This window comes from Musca autumnalis, unplaced genomic scaffold, assembly GCF_047663935.1.
Source record: "Musca autumnalis isolate F117 unplaced genomic scaffold, ASM4766393v1 scaffold_2, whole genome shotgun sequence".
In the NCBI taxonomy this organism is placed as follows: domain Eukaryota; kingdom Metazoa; phylum Arthropoda; class Insecta; order Diptera; family Muscidae; genus Musca; species Musca autumnalis.
Window position 1 is genome coordinate 5,359,500 of NW_027411755.1, and position 27,426 is coordinate 5,386,925.

General features: G+C 34.5%; 3 protein-coding genes across 9 annotated transcripts; 1 reads left to right on the top strand and 2 right to left on the bottom strand.

Annotated features, from left to right (window-relative positions):
* Positions 1–778: 778 nt before the first annotated feature.
* Liprin-alpha (PTPRF interacting protein alpha) lies at positions 779–10,213 on the bottom strand. Of its 7 annotated transcripts, none has more exons than XM_073966697.1 (17): positions 10,012–10,213; positions 9,188–9,464; positions 9,019–9,120; positions 8,713–8,952; positions 8,588–8,650; positions 7,258–7,359; positions 7,001–7,168; positions 6,783–6,902; positions 6,566–6,694; positions 5,367–6,103; positions 5,125–5,305; positions 4,441–5,063; positions 4,176–4,378; positions 4,000–4,107; positions 3,614–3,933; positions 3,415–3,531; positions 779–2,048 (listed from the first exon to the last, which is right to left on the bottom strand). In XM_073966697.1, the coding sequence occupies exons 2-17, from the start codon at positions 9,434–9,436 to the stop codon at positions 1,959–1,961; spliced, it is 3,552 nt and encodes a 1,183-aa protein (XP_073822798.1). In that variant the 5' UTR covers positions 9,437–9,464; positions 10,012–10,213; the 3' UTR covers positions 779–1,958. The 7 variants fall into 7 exon arrangements, with proteins under 7 accessions (XP_073822798.1, XP_073822796.1, XP_073822800.1 ...); XM_073966695.1 differs by having other exon boundaries at positions 6,554–6,694; positions 10,012–10,201; XM_073966699.1 differs by having other exon boundaries at positions 9,188–9,525; positions 9,640–10,195.
* A 6,974-nt stretch (positions 10,214–17,187) lies between these two features.
* homer (protein) lies at positions 17,188–21,096 on the top strand. Its single transcript, XM_073966703.1, has 8 exons — positions 17,188–17,364; positions 17,891–18,179; positions 18,250–18,310; positions 18,371–18,740; positions 18,803–18,881; positions 18,949–19,227; positions 19,298–19,438; positions 19,856–21,096. The coding sequence occupies exons 1-7, from the start codon at positions 17,360–17,362 to the stop codon at positions 19,403–19,405; spliced, it is 1,191 nt and encodes a 396-aa protein (XP_073822804.1). The 5' UTR covers positions 17,188–17,359; the 3' UTR covers positions 19,406–19,438; positions 19,856–21,096.
* A 2,152-nt stretch (positions 21,097–23,248) lies between these two features.
* Positions 23,249–25,003, bottom strand: Aatf (Apoptosis antagonizing transcription factor). The gene is made up of 2 exons (XM_073965070.1): positions 23,552–25,003; positions 23,249–23,489 (listed from the first exon to the last, which is right to left on the bottom strand). Exons 1-2 carry the CDS (start codon positions 24,874–24,876, stop codon positions 23,387–23,389), a joined length of 1,428 nt encoding a protein of 475 aa, XP_073821171.1. The 5' UTR covers positions 24,877–25,003; the 3' UTR covers positions 23,249–23,386.
* Between the last annotated feature and the right edge of the window lie 2,423 nt (positions 25,004–27,426).

Here is a 27,426-nt window from a genome sequence, read left to right on the forward strand (position 1 = left end):
AAAAAAGAAAACTATTAACAAAATTATGCTTACCATAACAATGACAGAAATCAATAGCAATGAAGAGAGGGAGGAGGGAGCTAAGTTAGAAGAAAATATATTACAAAACAGTAATCAATGAACTGGAAAGCGCCAGTCAGGAGAGGGGGGGGTTCAATGAATTGTTTAAAACAAATAAATTAGATTTGTTGTATTTTTTTTGTAAATATTGTTTAATAGTATATAAAAAATTATAACAAAACAATAAAAATAATATGTGGAAAGGTGGTGGTTACATGAATACACTTCTGTTTCACTTTTCTTCTTTTCACAATTACAAACTTGTCTTCGCTTTGTATAAATTGGTTTGTTGGGTTGTTTGTTTGTTCTTCGTACATTTTTGCTAGTCCTTAATTATGTATAATTCAAAATAATGACAATTTTGAATAACTTGATTAAACTATTTTAACAAAAAATTAAAAATCGGCGATTTCATTTAACACAAAATCCAAAAGGAGTGATAGAGAGAGAATGAAGTAGTAGTCATGCAAATATGATTAGATTTGTCCAAAAATGTTTTTTAGCTTAATATGTATAATTTAACTTAAGCTTAATGAATTTTGTTAGTTTAATATGGGCGTATATATAATAGTTATATACGAAACTACAAGTATTATATGTTAGGTTAGGTATTTTTTTTAAATTTTTTTCTTATTTGGTTTACGAATTCCGGTTTGTTGTTGTTTTGTTCTTTATAAATTCAAGGTAGTTTTTTTCGTAATTATTGTTTGTTTGCTTGTTTCTTTTTGTTTTTGTAGTGAAAGATGTTGGCCCTAAAGCTGTTAATTAGTTAAGAGTTGTGATTAATACTTGTTGTTTCTTGTTCTTTAACATCAATTAATTCTCCTTGTTGTTATTGTTATTATTCTAATGGAGAGATGTAAGGGGGACAATTTTAGATTTTAGCTATTTAATTGTATGTGTGTATGTATAAATGTTATTGGTTTTGCATTGGTTTCATTTGCCTATATATGTATGTATGTTTATATGTACTCATCAAAAACAAAATAATAAATATGTAACATTTTAGATTAGAATTTTGAAAAAATCTTACCAGAAAATTTTCGTAATATATGTAATATATAGTTGGAAAGGGGAGGAAAGGGGCTAAAGCTTGGCAGCAGATATAGGAAAGTTCATTGGGCTTATGTTTGTGTATTATAATATTCAAAAGCTTTTATACGTTTGTGTTTAAACTAAAAACTGAAAAATATTTTAAGGAGGCTTAGGAAAAAATACTGTCTTTGTTAATAAATCTGCATTGTAGTTGTTTTTGTGGATATGGGGGTGTAAAGGTAAAGGGCGGGTAGTGTAGTGTAGCATTTCGAGTATGACTTTCATGTTTCTTATTTGTTATTGATTTTATGTCTTCTTAGGTATATTGTATAAATTGTTATTGGGTTATTTATCCACTTAACGCCATACTTAAAATAATTAAGTATGTTTGTATTATCTTTTTGCTTGTATAACAACTTGTTTTTTGTTTGTTTGTAACCGTAGTAGTATCATAATAATTTTCACGATTTGTTTACTTTTGTTTTGCTTGTTTTTTTTTTTCTATTATAAATTTGGTTTAAACATGAACACGTTGACAATGACCACACTTCCTTAACTGTTGCTCGTTTGTTTCCTTTTTGTGTTTGCTTTTTCATTGCTTCAAGGCCTTAAGGTTTGATCACAGGCTATATTACACTGTGCAAAAAGTGCTTCTCATCTCAACTATACAACCACTCTTTGTTCTATCACCTGCGGCCACAGTATCCTCTACTGTTGTGGTCCCGCGCAGTAACTTCTTAATGATGTTGTTGTGAATGCTGATGATAATAATGATATTGCCGTAAAAAAACCTAAGACTCGCTAGTATTAAATAGCTGCACATGTGTTGCTGTGTTATTACTATTATTCGTAGGAGAGCAAGATCAGGACTTGTTAAGATGTTCATTTTCGGGTCGGCGATCAGTAGCAATTTGCAATAGATTATTAAATTCTGTATCTAAAATTTGGCGAGCCTATAAAAAATAGAAAAAAAAGGAGAAAAATATTAGTAAAGTGTGCTAGGTGAAGGAGTTCGAATAATACGAGGATTGCCAGTTATATATCGTCTCGATTCTCAAATAATTTTTCGAGTAACTTTTACCAATTCGAATAAGATTTTTAAAAACTTCGTATTCTGCGTTAAAAACAGTTTTCTTACTTTAACAAAAAAAAAAAAAACAAAAATCGGCCGAAGAGTGCCTACACGAAGTTTTCGTTGTTGGCACCCGTATGTTGTCCTTTTTAGGCCGTACTATATTTATCTAGAATTTTTCACTGGATTCATGTCACAATTTTCATATCCCAACACCAATGTTGCAACACTTAAAATTTCGTAGGTGTTGCTGAATCTGATCAGGTCATTGGGTTTGGACTAGCAACGCTCATCACGCTATATATCTAGTCCCCCGCAATTTTCATGGAAATTTTACTCCATGTAGGGTATTTGAAAACGTCTGAAATGATGGTAGGGAGATGTCAATTAACGACATTAGCCAGGCACGATAGGTTAGTTTGATGAGCTGTGTTACTCTTCACTTATCCTGGTAGGACCATTCATCGTGCATAACGTGAACCTGTCAATAAATTCTTAGTCTTGTTCAAGCGAGATAGGACTGTATCAAGGAGATGGCTGCAATAAGAAAACTAATCCTTCACTTCAGTTCGTTGTAACCAACACTACGATGTAGACAGCATTAATTGTTGGTCATGTTGGTTTCTAGAGCAGGCACTATTAACTTGTTCTTCCCATGCATCAAATCTTACCGGGAAATACTTCGATACAGGTAGACGAACAATCAAAAAAAAAAAATCCAATCAACTAAACTACCTCACCAAATTGATTTTATCCATAGAGGTTTTCTTCAATGCAAATAAAACTGGAGAAAATGTCGTCCCCAATGCATTATGCCGCTGGTCGCAACAGAAGTGTGGGCAAGCTGGTGTCGTAGAACCCGTCACCGTTGACTCTATGACCGTATTTTCTTTTTTTTTTTTTTTTTTTTTAAATCAGCTTAGCTTAACATAATTGACGGTTGATGGTCGGTCCTTGGACGGTTCACCAAATATTCTGACACCAGGAATTTCCAATTTAAAGGTGTTCTTTTTTGGAACAATTACCGGTAGTTTAATCACGCTTTACTTCTTTTCGGTGTTTTCAATAAAACATCAAAATATATTTAAAAATTCTTGTCCTCACAAATGTCAAAAATTCTTATCTATGAATTCCACTGTGACCATCTGACATCTAGAATTACGCTGATCCGAAATATAAAATGGCAACCTTCACAATATTGTTGTACAATCTACTTCATAGAATTATTCTGCTTATTTATTTCTTACCTGAGCATTTTGTGTAGGTATTTGTAAGGCCAAAGCCATTGCATTTGCATCAAAGCTTTCATCCAGCGCTATTAAAGCTCCATGAACTCCGGATTCCAATAAATTATTGGCATATTCCTAAAATATAAACAGAAATACAATTAATATGTGATAAGATATCAGTATTAAAATGAGAGAAGATTATTTAAATTCAAACTACCTTTAAACCAATACTGGAGACCCAACGTATTACACGTTCATTACTCCACACTATAACATCGCATAGACCATTTTCACACATTTTCCTCCGATGTTCCAATTCATTTCGATCGTAATTTAGACGTTTTAGACAGGAAATACCATATTGCAGACTTGTACGATGAAAGCTATCAACCATTTTTAATTGTCCTCGTAAATCTTTTTTTGTTAAATGGTCTAGCATGCGAGCATCTACCAGACATTCCATAAATGTTGTGCGATATTGTGGCAAACCAAGGCCGGGTAGCCAATAATTACCAATCCATTCATGATTCATATCTCCTACGGAAGATAATACAACAAATTAACACTTTCAAATAAAAGTAAAACATTACAAGACGGTCATACCAAATGCCAAGGTTGTTCGTGATGTTTGTGGCGCAGAGGGTGAAGTTAATGAAACCATTTCTTGTATTGCAAGACGTAATTTAAGCCTATGTAAAGGATTGCTGATACCTACAGAATAATAAAAGAAATATTCATTTTAAAGAACGTAAAGCATTTCCCGAAACTGGGCTACATACCAATTTCCCTTTGGATTTCGGTGTCACTAAGAGCACTCATAATGGCTCCACTTTTGACATTAGCTCTACATGCTGCTACATACCAGGCGGGCATACCCACCCACAATTCTAGCCAGGCAACAATAGTGGGTCCATTCCACAAAGCAAATGGTGTACCGGCCTTCATGGCCTCGCCCAATAAATCGTTACGATAATCATGTTCCCTGCAATTCGGAAGAGAATTTATAACAAAGGCGACACATTTTATACATTGAAAATTACTCACTTCTTCTGTCTGCCATAATCTACGGAAGATATTTTTGAACCCGGTACACTGGCTATGCGAGGCATCATACCACCTGTCATGCTCATTGCATCATAATTGGATTCCGTTTCACTTAGACCCATTGATAAATTACCAATGGACATCATACTGGGGGAACCATCCGGTAGTGTATCTTTGCCACCCTTAACTTTCTCCTTTTTACTAAAGAATCGACCCAAACTAGATTTAATACCCTTTTTCTTTTGCACCGACGATGAACCATCGACACGATGAACTCCCGATGCTGCAGGTGGAAGCATAGACATTGAACCCATAGTATTAAAGTGTCGGCTCAATGATTCTTGACTGCCGTAACGTGAACTTAACGGCGATAGACCATAACCTGAATGAGGTATAGTCATGTGACCTGAGTTATTAGCCATTTGTTGATTGGGTGACAAACCCATAGAGCGTCTTCTCAGCTCCTCTTGACTGTGAGCCAATGCTTGAGCAACACGTTCCAAACGCATTGAACGGGCCGTTAGTGGTGAAGCGGCACCGCCAGAACTAGAATCACCTGTGGTGGTTGTCATGCCGTGGATATCATCTCGTGATACATCACTGGATAAAACGGGTAGATTGAGCTGAAAAAGAGTTAACGGTGTTACCAAAAGCTCATCCTGGGTAAATAGTATGTTCGCTTACGGTGTGATATTTCTGCATGAAATCTCGATTGGGACTATTAGGTGTACTGCGACCACTCATTGGTGGACTTCGATCCATGGAACGACCGCGGGCCAATAAATTTACATGCTCTAAACTGCCTACACGTGACTCCAGTTCCTCAGCACGGGCCTCAGTTGATTGTTTTTCTTCTTGTATCAATCTGCAACACAAAAAAAAAATGTCAACAGATGAAAATAACAAAGAAAGTCCTTAACTTCTACCTTATTTCATTATTTATGGCATCTAGTTGCTCTTGCAACATCATGGCCAATGTCTGAGCATCCGTATGTCCCGTGGGCGACATTATATCCGCATCACCAAACAAAACCTGAGCCTCTTCACATTCTGCTGCTGCCACGGCAGCTGATATTTCATAGGCCGCCTGCTGAGCATGTGCCTGTTGTATACTCTCCCATTCCTGTTCGGCCATGGAACGGGCAAAGTTTTCACTCTCCTCTTGAAGTCTTGATTTATTACGCCTCAGTGAATGTGTATCAAAACTGGCATGGGAAGCACTACGAGAAAATGCTTGTCCTCCATCCACTACACTACTGGGAGAAAGACTACGTGTTAATGCCTCTGTTTGCTGAATATTGTAGGCAATCTCTTGCTGCAACAATTGACGTTTGAAGTTTTCAATTTCCAAACGTGTCTTTGATAATTCCTTCATTATATCGCTCTTCTCATGATGCAATTCCTCGGCTACCTTTCTTGCTTTTTCAAGTTCTTGAGTCAAGGCATTCTTCTCATCAAGCGAATGCATACGTTCCTTAAGATGAACCTGCAGTCTCTCATTCGACTCTGACAACAGCTTGTCCACAGTTGAGGATAAACGTAGATTATGTTCTTCGTTCATTTTAAGTCTTTGGTTTAATCTCACAACTTCGGCATTTTTCTCATCTAAATTAGCCTCCAAACGTTGTATGCGATCTTCGGCTGAACCGTGGCGCTCTTGGGCCTAAGGTTAACATAAGAAAAACAATAGAAAGGGGGACAAAAATAAATCAACATTAAAACAGTGTTTAGAGAGTTTCGATTAAAAAATATAGGCAATAAATGAAAAATGTTAGCGAAATGAATTTTTGATGGTTGTGCATTGGTGGTCGATTGTTTTGTTGGTGCAATTATGTTTTTACTTGTTGTTGTTTTTTTAATTGTTGAGTTGAGAGTATTACTGAGGGTTTTGTGCGTTCAGAGGAAGAAATAAATTTAATTGGAAAACAAACTATGTTGTATACAGAGGACTGAATTTATATATATCGCAACCAAGTATTCGGGTTTGAATTGTTTTTGGTTTGTTTTTTGCTTAAGTTCTATTTTGTAAAGGAAATTAAGACAATTAAGAAATTGTTAAGAAAATTACTCATTTTTTAATTCCTCTTTGACGCATGTGAGATCGTATTCATACCTTATTTCCTACCTTTGTTAAAGCTTCCATACGTGCTTTAAGCTGTTCCTCCATGTCTGGCTGTAATTTGGCCTGTTGGGCCAATTTTTGTTCAGCCAATTCCAACTTCTCTTCGATGGCACTAATTTTTTCCTCGTGTAACTGTGTTGGTTTTTAGTGGGATTGGAGGGAAGGGATTTTACATTAATAGGAATTTGTTGTTGCTGGTGTAAATGCTGTGAATAAATACCTTCAATTGGGCCTCTTTGTGCCTCAATTCTTGTTCCAACTTTTCGTTCAAATCATGCAATGATGTTGATTCCCGCTGTGCATTTAAGTACCTCTTTTCTAGGGTAGCTATGCGTTCCTCCTAGGTTTTTGTTTTTTGGGAGGAGAAGGAGGAGGACGAATAAGCAAATGTATAAGTGACAAGTGAGATATTGTATACAACACTTCCTGATTAAATACCTGATCTTCCTTTTGTGCTACATTTTCTCTTAAATCTCGTTGCAATTTCGAGCATTGTTCTTGCGATTTCATATAATCCTTTTGAACCTTTGCCAGACTATCGTCAAGTTCGTCACATTTATTCTTCAAAGCAGATACACGACGCTGCCATTCAGATAATTCAGAAGTCTGAAGCGTTGAGGAAACAAACAAAAACAAATAAAAAGTTATTTTTAGGAATGAAAGGGGGGGTAGGCGATATTGATTTTTAAACTCACCTGTTTCTCAATGATTTGTTGTAATTCATGTGTTTTTGCGGCATACTCATTAGCAGCAGCTATGGCAGATTCATTGCTTTCCCCGTTGACGGTTGTGGAATTCTGAAACAATATTTTTTAAAGATTTAAAAAAGTTTAGAAAAATATTTTCTAGGATTTAAAGAGGGGTAAAAAATAGTTCTAGGTTTTTTCTTTTGATATTTTAAGAAAACTTTTGAGCCATTTATGTGGGTTTTGCTAAATTTTGAGGTATAATCACAGCTATACAGAAAAATAAGAAAAAAATTATTTAAGAGTCTATCAGATCTTGAAATAAGGAATTTTTAATAAGAACGTATGAGAGACAATCAGATATGCCAATGTGAAGTTTTTCAATACAACTTTTGAGAGGCTATTTTTTAGGCTTATTTTTATAAAAATTTTGAGGTGTCGCCCAAAATCTATTCTGGAGGAATAGGAATCAAGCGTTTTAGGACAATTTTCAAGGAATCAAGTGATCTTTAAAAGTGGATCTGTGTAGAAAAAATGCCTATCAGGTATTAAAATGTAGAATTCATAAAGAAATTGTTAATAAAACTTTAGAGATCTTATCTGACTTAAACTCAAATTCGTAGGCCATTATTAGAATCATAATCGTTTAATGCTGACTTTTCAGATTTATAAAGAGTGGCGTTATTTACAATTTTTAGGCGTGACTTTCAGAACAACTCTATGTGAATATGTAGACAAAGGTAGATTGAACAGTTAACCTTCGTCGAATGGCAACAACAAAAAATCTCTTGTTGTTCACATTAAGAGTCAAATTTAGTTATGTTTTGGAATGAAGAATTCAGTTTAAAACAACTGTTTTGACATTTCATGTTCAATCAGCTGGCGTGAATAGGCTACCTTACTCAATGTGCCTTGATGTAGCTGTACAGCATTCGTGACTATGCGAATGGATCTTTTATACTAAAATCTATTTTGAAAAAAATTGAGAATTCCTTGGCAACAGAGAGCATTTGGTAGTCTAACCCCCAGTTTTTGTAACTTATTTTTGTTCGTTCGTCTATATTCGTAATAATTTAGGCATTCCTAGCTCAGCCCCCAGATGACATACACATCTAATTTTTTGTATACCAGTTCCATATATCGTTAAGGATTCCTCATTTAAAAATCAGCGCTCTACATTTGCGCTAAAGCGAGTAAATCGATCTACAAAATTTGACAATTCGTGTGAGAAGAATAAAAGTTTTTACAAAAACTGGGGGTTAGAGCCCACAACTAAAAAGAAAATGTATCGTAGCATTCGGGAGTCCAAATCTAAACTCTACCGCCCAACATTTTTTACCTTCTCTCCATTTACACCATTTTCGTTATTGGCTTGTATTGCCCCCGATTTATACTGTTGGAGCTAAAAAAAATAAAAATTGTAGTATTAATCACAAAAGAAATATGAACAAATAAATGGTTTACCTCTTCTTTGATAGTATTAAGCTCAGCCTCCAAAGCATTATTTCTTTCCAAAGAAACTCGTAGCCGTTCACGAACTTTCTCGTCTAAAGCTTTATGATGTTCGAAGAGACTCTTAAGGGCTTTCAGAACTTCCACTTCACTTGAGACACCACTTTGAGCAGCTGCTTGACGTTTTACAACGGTCATACGCAATGAGCGTTCATGCCGGGAAACTAAACACTCTAAATGTTCCAGCAAAAGCTATATACAAAGGATATATGCAAACAACATATAAACATATTGGAATTTTAATTGATTAATAAATACCCTAGTATTATTGCGTTCGGCCTTAAGTTCCCCAATTTCTTCATCACGTTCTAGTAGAGTTTCACGGGCCTGTGTAAGCTCTTTGGTCAGTGTTGCAAATTCCTATAAGAAAACAAATGAGAATATGAATCGCAGAAATCATATAGGACGGACAAGTGTCCAAAATTACCTGTGGCAAATTTGCATTTATTTGGCGTTGTAAACTGTCCCTTTCCTTTTCGGTGTCATGCAATTTTTGTTCAGTTTCACTTAAACGTTCTTGGGCCTCCCTTAGACTGTCCATCAACTTGTCCCTCTCATCCAGCATGGACACCATCAACTGCTCAAAATTAGCATCTTCGCCGCTAAACTGTGAGGATCGCTGGGAGATGCTATCCTCCGATATAGTTGGCATCACGTCGCACATCATATTCCACATTTTATGTATACCGCATTCAAATAGAAAACTTTAACCAGGAGTAGAATCAATCAACATATATCGACCATTAGAATACACTTGCAACATTTCTTTTTTTTCGTTTAGAACAAAACAAAACATATTTGTAAGTTAGTTTGGATTTCACACACAGCATGGGCGTAGTTATAGAAAGGAATTTTTTGCTTAACGCCAACGCAACCTACATTTACATGTTTCGGGTAAGAGAACCACCACCTTTTTTGTACGGCAAAACTTCCCATACAGCACCAACTTCTCCAACACTCACAAAAACTATTAGCAACCACACATTTCATTGGAGCATACATCCGTTTTTTGTAGTTCCATCATATGGAATTTGAGTTTTTTGTTTTTATTTGCATTAATCACATCATTTCTATTTGTATTTTGAGATTTACTCAATACTAGTTCAGTCATTCAGCAAATCGCCAAATATCATATCGTCTATCGCAAATTTTGACATATGCACCTTTCTTCTTCTTCGTTTTTTCGTAGCCAAAGTCTCTACACTACATCCAAATCCACATATCCAATCAATTTATTTCTGGCACACTTACGTATTTTGTCGGGCGAATCATTCACATTGAAGGATGCGTTTGCAAAAGTATTTTAAAAATTTTATTATTTTATTTGAAGAAACATTATAAAAACGAATATTTTGGTTATTTCATCAAAACTCTCTTTTTTTTTTGTGTGGATTATTATTCTGTACGTCATTCTCTGCGAATGACGGTTCAAAGCGAAACTAGAAAGTTGACTGGGATCTATAGATCGAAAAGTGTAAGGATCCTTCTTGATTCTATTTTCTCGCAATTTTCGTCCTTGATTCTGTCTTGCCACCATCTTCGTGCCCAAGGTAAATTTACAAGGTGGTACTTGCGTCGGCGAATTACTAGTAAGGGCCAAATACATACAGTTAGTCAACTAAATTATTGCAAACGATGATTTTGGCTTATCTTTCATTTACCGACCCACCTCGGAAAATAATGAAAAAGTTACCACAGATAGTGCTTTTTATCCCGTTTCCAACCATGTATTGCTTTTGTTGCGGAAATGTATACTTCCCGAGATATAGGCCTCCAAAGTTCCACAACGGCCCTAGTCTAAAATGTTGGCAAACCACCGCAGAAAATTATTAAAAAATTACCACAGATAGTACTTTTTACACCGAATCCAAAGTTGTATTGCTTTTGTTGCGGAAATGCATACTTCCCAAGATATGGGCCTCCAAAGTTCCACAAAGGCCCTAGTCTAAAATTTTGGCAAACCACCGCAGAAAATTATTAAAAAATTACCACAAATAGTGATGCTTATACTGATAACGATGTATTATTTTGTTAAAGGGTATGTATACTTCCCGAGATATAGGCCTTCAAAAATATTAAATTTAAAAGAAAATTTTGTTCCCGTTCCCGAGATTTGCACACGTCCATAGGAGAAAGTCGTGAATCCCGGCCGAAGGCTGGCTATTTAGAAAAAAATATCTAATTTAAAAAAAATGTTGTTCCCATTCCCGAGGTTTGCACCTGTCCATAAGAGAAAGTCTTAAATCCCGGCCGAAGGCCGGCTATTTAGAGAAAAATAGGTTAGGGCCTTTGTGGATCTTTTAAGGCCCATATCTTGGGAAGTATGCATTTCCGCAACAAAAGCAATACATCGTTGGATTCGGTGTAAAAAGCACTATCCGTGGTAATTTTTTCATAATTTTCTGCGTTGGGTCGGTAAAGGAGTTCCCATATCTGTTGATTTACCTGTTAATAACAACGTCAAGCCAATAAATGCAGAAATCGATCGGATACAACAATAACAAAGGGCAAAAAGGATAAGTACACGATTTTGTTGTGTCAACTAAATAATTGCAAAATAAATGAATGTGGAATAAAACAAAAATAAAGGATTTTTATGCCAAGTACTACTTAATTCATTGAATTAGGTAGTACTTGGCCCTTAATCTTTTACATAAAACTGAGCGTAAAAAATAATGTTTCTTAAAGGCATCGACACATAAGAAGCGGTGCATTCTTGCTTAAGTCATATCTGGTAAATGACTAAAGACCAAGTTCGACTTAATTCAAATGTGATTCTGAAATCTTTTAATTAGGTCGAACTTCGTCTTTAGTCTTTTATCAGATATGACTTAAGCAAGAATGCCATACTTTTTATGTGTCGAGGCCTTTATTTTTAACATTGCTTGGCTGTTTTATTAACTAGGCGTTTACACCAGAGTTCGAAAATAAACAGTACACTAACATAGTGTACCGCTCCGAGAACAGTATCACTAAAATATTTTTAGCGCTAGTGTTCCGGAACACAAACACTAAAAAATATTTTAGTGATACTGTTCCGGAGCACAACGATAAACGTAGTGTACCACATTTTGGTACACTAAAAACGTTGGGTACCGCAGTCGGAACACTAAAAATCGTAGTGCTCCGCAGTCGGAGCACTAAAAATCGTAGTGCTCCGCAGTCGGAACACTAAAAATCGTAGTGCTCCGCAGTCGGAACACTAAAAATCGTAGTGTTCCGCAGTCGGAGCACTAAAAAATCGTTGTGTACCACATGTCGGAACACTAAAAAATAACGTAATGATAATGTACCACACACACATTAGGACATAAAAACTCAGATACACTTCTTAGATCCATGTGTGTATACATATTAATGAATAACGTTGGGAACTTAAGTAGAAAATATGGAAAACATTGATTCGGTTGTTGTACAATGGCGCACTACAAATTGTAGTGTTCTGACTGTGGATACATGAGTTTATTATGATTTGTGACGAAAATTAAATATTTTTTACTTTTTTAATAAACAAAAATTAAAAAAATGAATTTTAATAAAACACGTGAAAAACGCCTGATTTGATTTTTGGACAATGGATCACTAAAAATCGTAGTGTTCCGACTGCCGGATCACTAAAAATTGTAGTGTTCCGACTGCCGGATCTCTAAAAATCGAAACAATGGAACAATAAAAATCGTAGTGTTCGGCTGCGGAGTACTAAAAATCGTAGTGTTCCGACTGCCGGATCACTAAAAATCGTAGTGTTCCGACTGCCGGATCTCTAAAAATCGAAACAATGGAACAATAAAAATCGTAGTGTTCGCCTGCGGAGCACTAAAACTCGTAGTGTTCGGACTGCCGGATCACTAAAAATCGTAGTGTTCCGACTGCCGGATCTCTAAAAATCGAAACAATGGAACAATAAAAATCGTAATGTTCGCCTGCGGAGCACTAAAAATCGTAGTCTTCCGACTGCCGGATCACTAAAAATCGTAGTGTTCCGACTGCCGGGTCTCTAAAAATCGAAACGCTCTTAATTATAAAAATTAAATATTTTATGGGTTGTGGGACGAGTAAAAATTAAAAATAATAAATAAAATGTACGTGTTTTGAATTAGTTACAAACGTTGAGAGCTTTAGTAGAAAATTAGAAAAAAAATCATCATCATTAATTGATGAATATTGTTTCTTGTACAAATGGCAACAGGTACAATTTCCCCAAAATGATAAGTGTGTGGTTGTATTTATCCCGAAATCATAATTTTTACTTTAAATGTACAATCCTACTTGAGGAAAATCAGCATATTCACATTGAGTGATATTGTTTGTTGTACAAATATCAACAGGTACAATTTCCCCAAAATAATAAGTGTCTTCAAACGTACAAGTCTACTTGGGAAAAGCCACATACTTTCTTCAACTGCATTCACTGAGGAATTTTGTTTTTGATACAAAAAGTTACAGGTACAATTTCCGCAAACATTGTGTTGTTATCAATATTTTCCGTTCCTTATTTCTTTTGTTCACATTAAAAAAATTAAGTAATTCATGAAGATCAAGAAGACAAATTTTATACGAATATGTACATCTTTATGACACTAAGTATTGTTATTCTGATACGTATATACTTACGTGTAATATATAATATAATATTCAGTAACGTGTAATATTTTAGATTATATGTAACAAAAAATGTAATAAATAGTATTTTATAAAAATTTGTACCGAATACATCTTGTTATATTTTCTACTAACGTTCTCAAATTTTGTAACTAATTTTTAGTACATGGATATAACATGCTCATCTTAATTTGTATTTATTAATTTTTACTTGACCCAAAAGCCATCAAATATTTAATTTTCCTCATAAATCATAATAAACAGATGATTACCTAAACGTCGAACAGTAAAATTGTTACTGCTCCATTGTCCAAAAACCAGTCAGGTGTTTTTCACATTTCCTATTAATTTTTATTTCTTAATTTGTATTTATTAAAAAAACATAAAATATTAAATTTTCCTCACGAATTATAATAAACTCATGTGTGGTACATTAGCTTCGTTCCAGTACTTTTTTAATAATAAAAGTGTCAAAAGAGCAAACTGTCGAAAATGAGCCCAACATAAACATTTTTCCAAAATGTACGGGAACGGAAAAATGGCAGAAATGTCACAAATCTGGAACAAATGTCAAAGTCGACATGTCAGCCAATCAGAAGCCTTCAAACATGTTGCACATTTTTGCTCGCCCAAATTTGTCGTGTAAAAAGTTTCTAAAGAGAAAGCTACTCAGTGCCATATTTGTTCAAAGAGAAGTGAACGTTTTGCAACTTTTTTGGTGTACGGGAACACATTTTGGGGAAAAATGTGTTAAATGTGTAAAAACTTTTTAGTTCTGGAACGAAGCTATTACCTTATTGTATTGCACGTGGTACACTACGATTTTTAGTTATCCGGCAGTCGGCACACTACGACTTTTAGTGATCCCGCAGTAGGAACACTCCGATTTTTAGTGCTCCACAACCGAACACCACGATTTTTATTGTTTTTAGATATCCGGCAGTCGGAACACTACAATTTTTAGTGATCCAGCAGTCGGAACACTACGATTTTTAGTGCTCCACAGTCGAATACTACGATTTAGTGCTCCATTGTCCAAACCAAAAATCAGATGTTTTTCACATTTTCTTTTAATTTTTATTTATTAAAAAAATATATACATATTTAATTTCCTCAGAAATCATAATAAATTAATGTATGGTTCATTACCTTATAGTTTCAAAACGTGGTACAAAACTATTTTTAGTGCTCCGGCACGACGATCTTTGTTCTTCATTCCACAAAAACTGAATATTGTTTTTTCATAATTTGACCAAATTTCGCAATGTGTTTAATTAATTTAATCATACATGGATGTAACAATTTATCTTAATTTTTATTTGATCAAATTTAACCAAATATTTAATTTTCCTAAGAAAACATAATACCTTTATTATTTTTTAGTGTTCCAACACGTGGTGCACTATGATTTTTAGTGATCCGGCAGTCGGAACACTAAAATTTTTAGTCCTCCGCAGTCGGAGCACTAAAATTTTTAGTCCTCCGCAGTCGGAGCACTACGATTTTTAGTGCTCCGGCATGCGGTACACTACGATTATCGTTGTGTTCCGGTACAGTATCACTAAAATATTTTTTAGTGTTTGTGTTCCGGAGCGGTAAACTATCGTAGTGTACCTATCCATCTTGGTACGGTACAGAACGGTACGGTACGATATCATAGTGTTTATTTTCGAACACTGGTTTACACACAGACAGTATTGGCAAGACAATAGCAAACTTACAAACCATTTTCACCAATACATTCATACTTTTCTCTATACATATTTAAAAATTTATAAATGTATTAGTGAAAAAGGTTTGTATTTTTGCTATTGTCTTGCCAATACTGGCATTTGTAAACGCAGGGTAAACAACTATTTCTTTATATTTTCTTTTTTTTTGCTCGGCCTTCTTTATCCTTTTATTTTTATTATGTCAGAAATGAAACAGGAAAGCTAGGCAATCAGGCGAGGAATCTTATGTACCCAGGGCTTTAAGGCCTACGTACATAAGCTGCCTTGCCTGGTTGCCTTGCTTGCTTCTGATAAAAGAATAAAGACCTGCGTACATAAGCTGCCTTGCCTGCTTGCCTTGCTTTCCTGCTTCATTTCTGACATAATAAAAATAAAAGAATAAAGAAGGCCGAGCAAATTTCGAACTGGGTTGCCCTTTTCTTTTTTATTCTTTTATCAGAAGCAAGCAAGGTAAGCAGGCAAGGCAGCTTATGTACTCACCCCTTAAGGCCTGCGTACATAAGCTGCTCTGCCTGATTGCCTTGCTTTCCTGCTTCATTTTTGACATAATAAAAATAAAAGAATAAAGAAGGCCGAGAAAATTTCGAACTGGGTTGCCCTTTTCTTTTTTATTCTTTTATCAGAAGTAAGCAAGGTAAGCAGGCAAGGCAGCTTATGTACGCAGGCCTTTAATGCCTTGTTCATACTGACGGTAATTCGCTCTCTATTCGTTGTTCGAGGCCAAATAATGTATTAATTACTTCATTTTCCATACAAAATTCTGAGAACGAAGAACTATTTTTGTACATTGTTCAATTTAAATTACTCTCCGAATGACGACAAAATATGTCCCATCTCTAGCAAATGAGAGTATTTATCAAAATAAATTAATTATGACAGACATAATTCAAATTATAAAAATTTATGAAAAACACGAACATTTGTAGAAAAACTGTAAAACATGAATAAAATGTAAACGGTGGAACGATTAGTATACATATAAAGCATAGTAAATTTTGTCTTCTCTTTCAATGCAGTTACATTTCTTGCCGATTGTTTCAAATTCGCGTGCAAATCTAGAAACTAAAATCAAATGCCTGCCTGAAAGTCTGTATACCAAAAAGTTATTTTGGCAGGTCTCCCTCTCGTTAATTTTGAAAATAGAAAATTTGAAAAATGTATTGAAAACACCACAATTTTAAGAAAAAATAGAAAACATGAATGAAAAGAATAGAATTTAAAATAAAATAGATGTTTGAAGGAAAGACAATTATTTTTCCAGTTCATATCAACTAATTTTGCATGGCTTTTGGTTGAAACTTCCTTTAAAATCAGCAAACAAAATTTATGAAAATATGAACTATGTTGGTATGAAGTATGTAACATGTCGTATGAACGGATTAATTCGTATACATAATTTTGAGAACGAACAACGTAATTATAGTACTAGTATGAACATGGCATAAAAAAGAAAAGGGCAACCCAGTTCGAAATTTGCTCGGCCTCCTTTATTCTTTTATTTGTATTATGTCAAAAATGAAGCAGGAAAGCAAGGCAATCAAGCAAAGCAGCTTATGTACCCAGGCCTTTAGTATTTTACATTTAAGACACTTTTAAGCGGCCCATACACTAAGTTCATTAATTTTTAGAGGAAAAATTGAAAATTTCGGTTGCAGATTTAAGGCACACACGTCCAGAAGGAGTTCATCGGCTGGACAAGCTAATTTGATAGTGTATGATGTATGAGGTGGAGAAAAATAATTATTTTAGCGCGTTATTGGTATATATGTATAGGTTCTATTGTAGAGTTTTGGCATTTAAAATAGTAAAAGTACTTGCAAGTTCTTGCAACTATGTACTTGCTAGTATTTCTCATTTCTCTGTCACTCAACAAGTTTGATATCGAACAGCATTTTGTAAAAGTTTGTACAAATTTGTGCAAACTTTTGGGTTATCGAACAGACCTAATGTTCATACGTGTAAGAGCAAATTAAAAAATGCCAATCTATTCACTTGTGCAACTACCTTGTAAATGTGGATCGTGGATCCCTATTTTTTCATAAGTGTGGCAACACCAATTTCAGTGTGTAATTTCCACCCTGATATTTGAATTGACAACTTTAAGAAGAAGAAGAAGAGCAAATACCAAGCAGAGCAGTGGCAGAATAGATTCGTCGACAGCAAAAATCGAATTGGTTGGGTAGAATTTTGTTCTTGCAAAACTTCAGAACCACTTTTTAAGACAGAAAAATTGCATAAAATTTATACAATTGATTTTTAAAAAAATGGGGTAAGTTTATCCAGAGTGTCGAACATGGAGATCAATTGATATTTTGGGCGATTTTAATCCAAAAACTCAAGAAGTGTAAACATAAGAATCTTTAAGAAAAGAAGAAAAAATGACGGGGTAAGGGAGTTGTTTGAAGTCAAAGAAATTACAAAAAATGGGAGAAACAACGCCAACAGCAGTTCATCAAATTAAAAGACACTATGAACGGAATGGAATGTGCAAAAATTCTAGAGTGTAGGGCATTGTTCTTTTTTGTTGGTGTCGTTGTTGTTTCAGGCTTTAATTAGATTTTTTCACACCGAAAGCCTATTCATGTTGACAAAGATTTTTACGTGTCCCCTCGGAATATGTAACAACTACAAATTTTAATGAGTTGCTTGGATTGCATTAGCTGGCAGAATGGAGTGTGTGTGTGTGATGATGTGTGTGCGTTTCAAGAAAGATTCATGTTTCTTTTGTTAATAATTAATAATTTCCATGTTTTTAATTAAGTTTCCTATGTACCCTTGTTGTTGTTCATTTCCAGCGAACAACCGATATTTACATGTCAAGCGCATGTCTTCCATATTGATCCGAAGACCAAGCGTACCTGGATAACAGCCAGTATGAAGGCGGTCAATGTTAGCTTCTTCTATGATTCTTCACGTAACCTCTATCGCATTATAAGTGTTGAGGGTACAAAGGCGGTGATTAACTCAACCATTACACCCAACATGACATTTACACAAACATCTCAGAAATTTGGCCAATGGTCGGATGTACGAGCGAATACGGTTTATGGTTTGGGATTCGCTTCAGAAGCGGAACTGACAAAGGTAAGTGAAAGTATGTGAAAGAAAGTACATATTCATTTATTTTAATTTACATTTTCTTGAATTTCCTTAGTTTGTGGAGAAGTTCCAAGAGGTGAAGGAAGCCACAAAGAATGCCTTAAAATCGGCCAATGGTAAGTTTACTTTTTCTTGGCTATTAATTTATTTAAAGTTATCATTACTTCGCCCGACAGGTTCTACAGCTGTAACTCCAACAACGTCAGCAAATACATCGCCCATTAGTTCACGCACTGCAGCCATGCAACAAAATGACAATGCCGCCATGGTTGATCCTCATTCGGTCGAGCCACCAAATATGTCAAATACCAACACTCAAAATGCAAATCCGGATAGTCCATCACACAAATTATTAACAACTGCTGCAGACTCAAAGCCAGAGCATGTGACATCAGCTCCCTCCCCTGCTCCTATGGTAAATGTTAGTGCGGGTGGTGGTGGCGGTGGAGGTAGTGTGGTTGGCATGCATACCGGTGGTGGTGCAGCAACGAGTGAACAGCAATTAAAATACGAAAACGAACGTTTGAAAATGGCTTTGGCTCAAAGGTAATCAAAATCCACAATTCACTTAAAATAGTGATTATTAATTTATTGTTTATATTTTTTAGTTGTGCTAATGCCAAGAAATGGGAAATCGAATTGGCCACTTTGAAAAACAATAATCTACGTTTGACCAGCGCCCTTCAGGTTAGTAACAACTGTGTGATGCAATTCAAAAGTTTTTTGATCACATGTTTGTCTGTTTCTTGATTAGGAATCAACTGCCAATGTTGATGAATGGAAACGTCAGTTACATACATATAAGGAAGAAAATATACGTTTAAAACGTGAAATTGAATTAATTCGTTCCGGTGCACCAGTACCAAATTCGGTTGTGGCTGGAACTGCAAGCAGTGAATTGGTTGAGGAGCTAAAACGTGAATTGGCCGTTCTAAAAGCACGCAATGAATCATTACAAAATGAGCTTATGAATCAAGAATTGGAACTTAAAACAGCCAATATGAATTTAAGAGAGAAATGCAATGATCAAGCGGTAAGACGGGGGGTTACATTCTGTATATAAATGATATAAACAATGATTTGTTTTGTTTGTATTTTTCCAGATGACCAAAATGAGTGAACTGAATGTTTTGTTTGCTAAGCACTTGTCGGAACTATTTGCCGTGCAAAAAGATATGGAAAATGTTATACATCCTCCAAAAAGTACTTGAGATACAGAATCAGTCCCAAGTTATTACAAAAAGGTAAGTGGAATGTATATTTGGATGTTGTGAAGTACCTGCAACAATGTGCTGATTACCAGTAGTTATAAAATATTTCGTGGACAAATTGGACAAATTTGCGATTTATGTACCTCTTAGGGCGCCATCGTTGTACAACGATCAGCGTATCTAGCTGGCCTTGAAAACAAAAGGCCAGTTATTGAATTTCTGAAAAGAACAACGCAATTCTCTGGAGTGATTCAGTCCTTCAGCTTATACCGGCTACTTATGGGGAAGTCCACCAAAAAACATTATATTTTTGGCCAGCAAATGCGCTACGTGCACACATTGGTTTGGCTCTCGTGTGATAACAAATGTTGAAAGTTCTCTTCAGCCTTTTTTATGCCTCTTTTTAACTCCCAGCAAATATTTATTTATTAATTTACCTTGTTTTTTCAGATTTCTGAAGAAAATGCTGCATCTATACGTAATTATTTAAAGCCTACATCTGGTTTAGCGTTGGCAGATTCAGAAAGTACACTATCAAATATCACATCCATACAATCCCAACTACAATCATTATACGAAACGTGTCATGATCCCATGAAAATCTATCAAAGTCCACAAAACCCTGCAACATCCGGCGCCGCTGTTGCTGCTGGCAGTGCTGCAACCAGTGATAAAACCTCCAATTTACAAAAAGCTCTTGACAAGCATACTCAATTTTTGCAAGATTTACAACAAAAACCTAATTTAGCCAGTAATACAGGTACATATGTGGTATCTGGCAGTGGTGCCGCTGGTGGTGCAGGTGGTACGGGTAAAACTGCAACAATATTGGTTTCAAAATCGAAAACCAAAACCGGTTTACCTTTGCTATTAAAAAATTCCATTAACAATTAGGACACAGTTAAAAACAAAACCCAGAAAAACATAGGATAGCGTTTAACAAAATGAGATAAATCTTCTTTGATAAAAAGGTCTTTACATGCAATCAGTGAATTCGATATTTTTGCCGCTGCCCAGTTTCTCAGACGACAAACACACATTTTCCTTAGAATATATCTCTGTGCTATAGTTATTTATATAAATTAAAGGAAAAAACATATATATATTTGTATGTTCTAAACATTGTAAAAGGACGATGTTTAGACTATTATATATACTTTTTTATGTCTCTTAGTGTATTTATTAAAAAACGAATATTTTTTATTTAGTATTTTGTGCAATATGTATTTTTTAATATTTGTGTATTGTGTACCAAAAGTATTCGCCTATATACTCGAAATTTTATTTTTTAATTTATATATGCCTCATTATTTTCATCAATGTATTTAAACAACAAATCTACAAGTCATCACATGCAAGGGGATCTGTTTTAGAACCAAAGCCATTGGAAATTTCATAAACTTTCTAAGGAAATTGTGAACAATTTTATTCATTTGATTCTATAACAGTCTCTTAGCACCTATTTTTAATCAATTTGTAATTATTTGCTTAACGAATCTCTCGACAAAAAAGCCTTAATTTATTTTATATATTTCGATAAAACTTTTTATGTTGTTTTTATTTTTACTATTAAAACAATTCATATTTAAATGCAAAAAATATATACGTTATTGTGTATTGTGTAAAACAAATTGATAATTGCTCGATTATAGCATAAATAATTAGCAAATACTAATCAAAACTAACGAAAACGAAGAAGCAAAAGGAAAATTAAACAAAATTGATATTATTTATATTTGATTTAGCATTTAATAAGACTCAACATTTTGCTGCAACAAACTAAAAAAATGGAAACATGTGTTTGTTTGATGGTCATCAATCCCACTAACATCATACCTACCATGGAAAATTCAAAATCATTCAACATTAAAACTCATTTAAATAAGTGATTTATACGACAAAGAAAAAACACCCTAATATTTTTTTCACTCAAATGTAAACGAAAAAGGTAAATCCTAGGCACCCTAATATTCAACCATAAATGAAAATTGGTGTCTCAGGTGGTGGCGTTTAGAAGAAGACAAACTAAATAATATTATTGAGAACATTACGACGAATAAAAAAGTAATATTAATTTAAATAGAAAATAATAATGGTATTTATATAATTAACATACAACACAAAGGCGCAAGAAAACAAATAAGCAACTCACATTTATACTCACAACATTAACAACATCAACAACACACCCATAAAACAACAACTCAATAAAAACAAATGTAACCGTCATCATCAACTGTTTGTTTAAAAGAAGAAGAAAGAAAAAAAAACAAGAAATATAAAAATAATGTAGGAACCTTAAACCCAACTACAATATTATTATAACCCTAATAATAACAACAATAAAAAACACAACAAAAAACCACAAAACCTATAATTACATAAAATATTTATACTTGTAGTAAACCTAAACGAAATGAAAAAGAAAACTGTTAAGTTTTTATTTATACCTAAATGAAACAAAAGGCAAAACCAGCAAGCAGACAAACAAACACAAAACCCAAGAGAAACCGTTTAAAATAATCCCGAAAAGAAACCTTAAACATTTTACTTTTTTTCTACTTAACATCCTGAATTCTTTTTTAATTCAAAAGAAAGCAATAATAACCATTCCCCTTTAAAATTTCCTTTTTTTAAATACTTTTTATAAATTGTGCAACCAGTTTACAAGTTAAAACGTTCTTATTTGTCAAACAAAAATTATGAAAATAAAAAGGAAACGGAAAAATGCAAGAAATTATGGCGTAAAAACAGAACATTGGAACGACTTTATTCATTCATTTTGGGCGTATTACGAACGCAACATGTGAATGAATATAACTTATTTATTAGTTGATTATTATTTAAATAATAAAAGAATGAAAATAAAACTAATTATTATTAAATATTAAAATGAGGTGTTGTTATTTAACACAAGGGATAAGGCTTCGAGTAGGAGTAATACATATATGAGATAAGAAACGATGAGTAAACAAATTGACAAGAAAATGCATAGTATAACGGTAAATTATCAAAATCATGAATATCAATCATGAATATCAACTCCCCGTGAGTTTTCTCACACCCTCCTTTGAGTTGAATCAGCAGAGAGGTACATTCATAATTACGTATGTTAGAGTAGTTCTTCTCCAAGTCATGTAAAAGGTTCTAGGGGAATAGTCGGAGGTTCACCATGACAATAGCTATTTAGTACCATGACAAGGACAAGACAACGAAGTCTGTTCTGCGTAGAGATGGCCGATAGGCACTAGTTCCACTGACATTCCCGCGTTAGGGGATCTATAATTCGTAGGATACCGTTTCGTGGGTAACCGTTGGTCGGTCACTATTTAAATTTTAAGTTTTTGTTCTTATTTTGTTTTTCCCTGTTCAATCGTAATAGGACGAAAAATTGAGAAATTCCCCCCTCCCCCCCACAAGTGAGCATTTATAATTAGGCGATAGCTAACGCTTCCTATGACATCGATTTTTAATGGAAATTTTGTGTCTAATCGAGTAAGAAGTACCCATGTTCTGAGTCGTAGAACTGGACAGGGTTTATGTATCAGATTTTTTATGGTGTAAATTTTATTTAGCGATAGCTTGTATTCTTTTTTGCTCAGAACTGATCATGTTTGGAGCGGTAACTACCACAAAGCTGCCGTTTAAAATTTTCACTATCTGCCCATTTCTGTCAGCCGTTTTGTGCATTGATAACATCATCTTATTCGGTAATGTGGTTTCCCAAGTGTAATCTCACCTTAGTTGAAGATCTCGCGAACAAGGTACCACAACTCTTCACAAATTGAATCTAAAAGTGAATTACTATACCGACTTAAAATTGCAAGTAAAACAATTGTAATATAAAAAAATTCCTCTCACTTTTAATTTATTCTCTAAACAGTTCTTCCGATACATTTTTAGTGTATCAACTTTGTAGGTATTTTATTGCTTTGTAAACATTTCTTTACTTAAAAAAACGTATTCACCCATTTTCCCTCCTCAAACAAATAATGATTTACACAATTCATCTTTGGATTCATCATTCCAGGTGCTGTTGTCATGGGGCGCCATAAAATTAATAAGTTTATTGTGGACCACATATCTGTAAAGCAAATTTTAAGCACACAATAATCTACCAAAGAATTGTTAAACATTACAACTTACCTTAGCTTCCTGCCCTTACTTGCTCTGGTATCGACTTTCTTTTTCATTTTCTGCCTTAACTTTTGCAGCTCCAAATATTGTTTGGTAACTTCACTCATATTACTTGTGGTATTGGCCTTATATTCTATAAGTTCACGTAACTGTTGATGATAGAAATCGCTGTCATCGTAAATATTTACATTACGCGATTCTGCATCTTGATTTTCAATATCCTCCACATTGGTTGGTTTTTGTTGATTGTTTTTGATTTGTTGGGATTTTTGTATTAGCAGTGATTTATTCATTAGGGTATTGTTGATCTTTTTGATAATATCGAATTCTTCGTTCAGTGATTTCTTCTTAGCCCCAGCACCGGGTGTTAATAGCTTGGTACGATCATCCCATTTTAGCAGGACACTGTTACGATATGATTGAAAGTTATCAAAACGTTCTTGCAGATAATTGTTCATTTGTTTAATGGGAGGTTCTCCATTGGCATTGCTTTGCTTAAATGGCCACGGTCTTTTGGTGGCAGTGGGTTTTATGGTTTTACTCAATTCAGAATATTGTCCATAGAGTGTGTCTTGCAGGGTTAACAAATTTTGTAGTAAATTTTGTGTCTGCCTGGTGACCTCTTGTGTTGTGGACTTGTTTTGGTCGTTCTTTGACTCCAGATCCTTTAGCTCTGTTGGTGAAGGCAACTGATTGGTTTTTGCGAGGATTTTTTGAAAGTTGATACGCATTTCCAAGAGACGTTCCCATAGTTTCAGTTGATTTTGTACACAAAAGCCTTTTTGTATTTCAGCATCACGATTTACTTTGCTGATGACTTGGGTTTCCTCATTTTCTTCATCTTCCTCATCATCTTCTTCGTCGTCGTCATCTTCTGCGGAATCTTCCTCGTTTTCTTCTTCTCCGGAATCTTCCTCTTCTCCGGAATCTTCCTCTTCTCCGGAATCTTCCTCTCCTTCATTTTCACTATCATCATACCCAACTTGGCCCTTCTTCAGGGCATCACCAAATTTCTTTAGTGCTTCCTCATCATCATCACTTTCTTCATAGCTGACATCTTCCTCGTCATCATCATCTTCTTTCTCAAAATCTCTCCTTGATGCTATTTTCCCTTTGTATTTGGAACTTTGCTCAGAAAGTAGTTTGACATTACGTTTCCTAAATTCTGTTGTTCCAGCTTCGGGCAATTGATATTCATCTTCATCAAATTCTTCCACACGCACTCTTGACAATGCCTCACTTTCCGAGTCACTATCACTCTGATTGGTATGGGCTATTATTTCAGCAACTTTCTCTGCCACAGATTTTTGTTTGCTTTTAGTTTTCTTTAGCATTTTTAAGTGAAATTTATGAAAGTTACTGTAATTTTTTATAATTTTTATTTAATTAATTTTAGTTTTTATTCAACTCTTCCTAAATGAACCAAAACAATAACAGATGTTCTCGAGAGAGAAAAGACACGTTTTTTTTATCAGTGATGCCAGATTGGGCTTTTGTTTGTTTGCAAGTAACGATTACTTGTTTGTGTAACCGTTACAAAGTTAATGCAGGAATTTTAAAGAAATTCAAAAATTAAATGTAAAATTGAGAGGAGAAATGCATTACATTTGTGCAGTGATAGGCCATAATGGGTATTACGAATTTATTTGATACAATAATGTTCTGGGGACTGTTTGCTTTAAAAAGCAATTAAAGTAAGACACACCTTATTATCTAACGACAAATTTTAAGGCCATTTAAAGCCACTTATGATTTCTGGCCCTATGATCAAATACTGTCACTTTAGAGTGTGATCCTAATATTCTGGAATGTGTTCTCATCGTCCGTGTAAATTCAGTTTACAATAACCTCACATTTCACAGATCAAGATTGATGAAATGTGTGAAATTGGTGGGGAATTCTTGAGAAAAGTGGTAAGAGTCTCCAATTAACTCCTATTTTTATCATCGTCATATTTGCAGTCTAATATAAGTTTTTAATCTCGTTTTAGATAGTTTTGTTTACTCCATTATGGAAATGTGTTGTGCTAAAGTTAGTTTTAAAACATTTCCTTGTCTTAAAAGCTGTTCCCAGAGAGGATCCAATGACCTTAACATAAGGCAAACTCAGCGGAGCTAAGTTGCTTGATGAATGTTGGACCAACGACCTGAATGACCTTTAGACACTGTCATAAGAAATGAATTGAGTTACAAAAGGCAAACGCAGCAGAGCTAAGTTGCTTGACGAATGTTGAACCAACGACCTGAATGACCTTTAGATACTGTCATAAAGCTGAAAACACATCCAACGTTTGAGTGTTGGGCGTTGAGAAAAAAACAACAACAACAGGGCGACGCCGACACCAAAGCTGAATTTTGGTGGAGAGCTAGGGTTTGCCATTAGAAGCAACATCCAAAAAGTCCCCATCGATCCCATATGTGCAAAAAAAGTTATTCGGGGTCAAAGGTAAAATTTTAAGTATTTTAGATTTTCGGATTTATTTTTTGAAAACGATTGATCTAATCAAAAAGTAATTGTAGATAGAAATTTTATCTACAAGTCTGGTCTTTATAATTTCTTTCCTACAAGGAACCATTCTTGAAAAGTTTTGTCCGAAGGTAGGGTTTGTTGCGCTGATTACGGAAAAATATAATTTTCATGGGCGGCGGATCCGGTTCGTCGGTTATTCGACCCAAAAGGCCAGATTTAAAAACCCGGTTAGACCAGGTTCTACTGAATCGATTACTGCAAAGTGAATATCGTTTGAAAGATTATGGAAATACATAACACATAGTGTGGTTACTTTAACCGGTTCGCCTTATAATGTACCTACGCGGGTAATTTTTAATTTGACTTTTAGATCGCGATATCTTGAATATTGTAAGTAAGTCTTTTTTAAAAAGTCATAAAGACCATTCTTGTAGACAATTCGTCGGTGTCATGCTTAAGTGTTCCATACGCCATTTTTGACATTTTGAGATAAAGGTACCGTACAAGGTTTTGAACTAAGGTCTTTCAGATTTTTTCGTCGGTTTTTCTCTATCTCTTATAGTTGCTGAGATATTCAAATGCCATTATGTTCCATATCCGCTTTGCGACCCAAAACATCTTGTCGTTTTGTTCCATGTCCATAAAGCCTGGCGTATGGGACAAAACAACTTTGAACTTTTTAGTTCCATATCCATGTCGTTTGGCGTATGGAACAAAAAGGGACAAAAACGAATTGTTCCGCACCAACAATTATGGCGTTTGGAACAAAAAATTGCCCATTTTTGCCAAGTTACGAATAATGTGGTGTATGGAACAAATTGTTTTAAAGGACTTGGTTTAAAAACTGAAGAATATTATTTTCTAAATCCAAATATTTTTGAATATTGTATTGTTATATGAAAACAAAAATTTATCAATCGCTTAAACAAAAAATCCCTAGTTTAAAAACAAAATTTTGATGCAAGTCCACAAAAATATACGCAAAAACGTCCATTCGACTTGAAGCTAGTGTTGACACCGACTACAAAAATGGTATTATAAGAAAAACGTGTTTAAATGTTTTATGTTACCTTAGAAATACAAAATATCAATCCGTTTTGTCCGATCGAAATTTTTACCACGAAAAAATACTGATAAGTGGAGGCAATCCCGTAAATAAGTGTTAAGGGAACATAAAATTATGGTCCCTATTGTATTTATATGAGAAAAATAAATGTTTCATTTAAAGTCCTGATTTTTAAACTCCACAGTAGCACTTCATGTAAGGGAGGTGGAACACGATTGATAAAAAGTGTTTTGGTTGAAATGTGACAAAACGTGTTCCAAGTGTCACAAACTGCCAAAAACATGAAAAAAAGATTCTATGGAACAATTCAGCAACTTTTTGCAGTTATAAAAATTGGCCCTAACTTCTA

Excerpts from the sequence above, each read along its gene's own strand:
- Liprin-alpha (XM_073966695.1), bottom strand. The coding sequence starts at position 9,436 with ATGTGGAATATGATGTGCGACGTGATGCCAACTATATCGGAGGATAGC. Across the intron at positions 6,695-6,782 it reads ACAAAGAGGCCCAATTGAAG|TTACACGAGGAAAAAATTAG; the intron begins GTATTTATTCAC and ends AAACCAACACAG. Across the intron at positions 5,306-5,366 it reads GCCATAAATAATGAAATAAG|ATTGATACAAGAAGAAAAAC; the intron begins GTAGAAGTTAAG and ends TTTGTGTTGCAG.
- homer (XM_073966703.1), top strand. Across the intron at positions 18,741-18,802 it reads AAAATGGCTTTGGCTCAAAG|TTGTGCTAATGCCAAGAAAT; the intron begins GTAATCAAAATC and ends TATATTTTTTAG. Across the intron at positions 19,228-19,297 it reads AGAAATGCAATGATCAAGCG|ATGACCAAAATGAGTGAACT; the intron begins GTAAGACGGGGG and ends GTATTTTTCCAG.
- Aatf (XM_073965070.1), bottom strand. The coding sequence starts at position 24,876 with ATGCTAAAGAAAACTAAAAGCAAACAAAAATCTGTGGCAGAGAAAGTT. Across the intron at positions 23,490-23,551 it reads AGTAAGGGCAGGAAGCTAAG|ATATGTGGTCCACAATAAAC; the intron begins GTAAGTTGTAAT and ends TTTGCTTTACAG.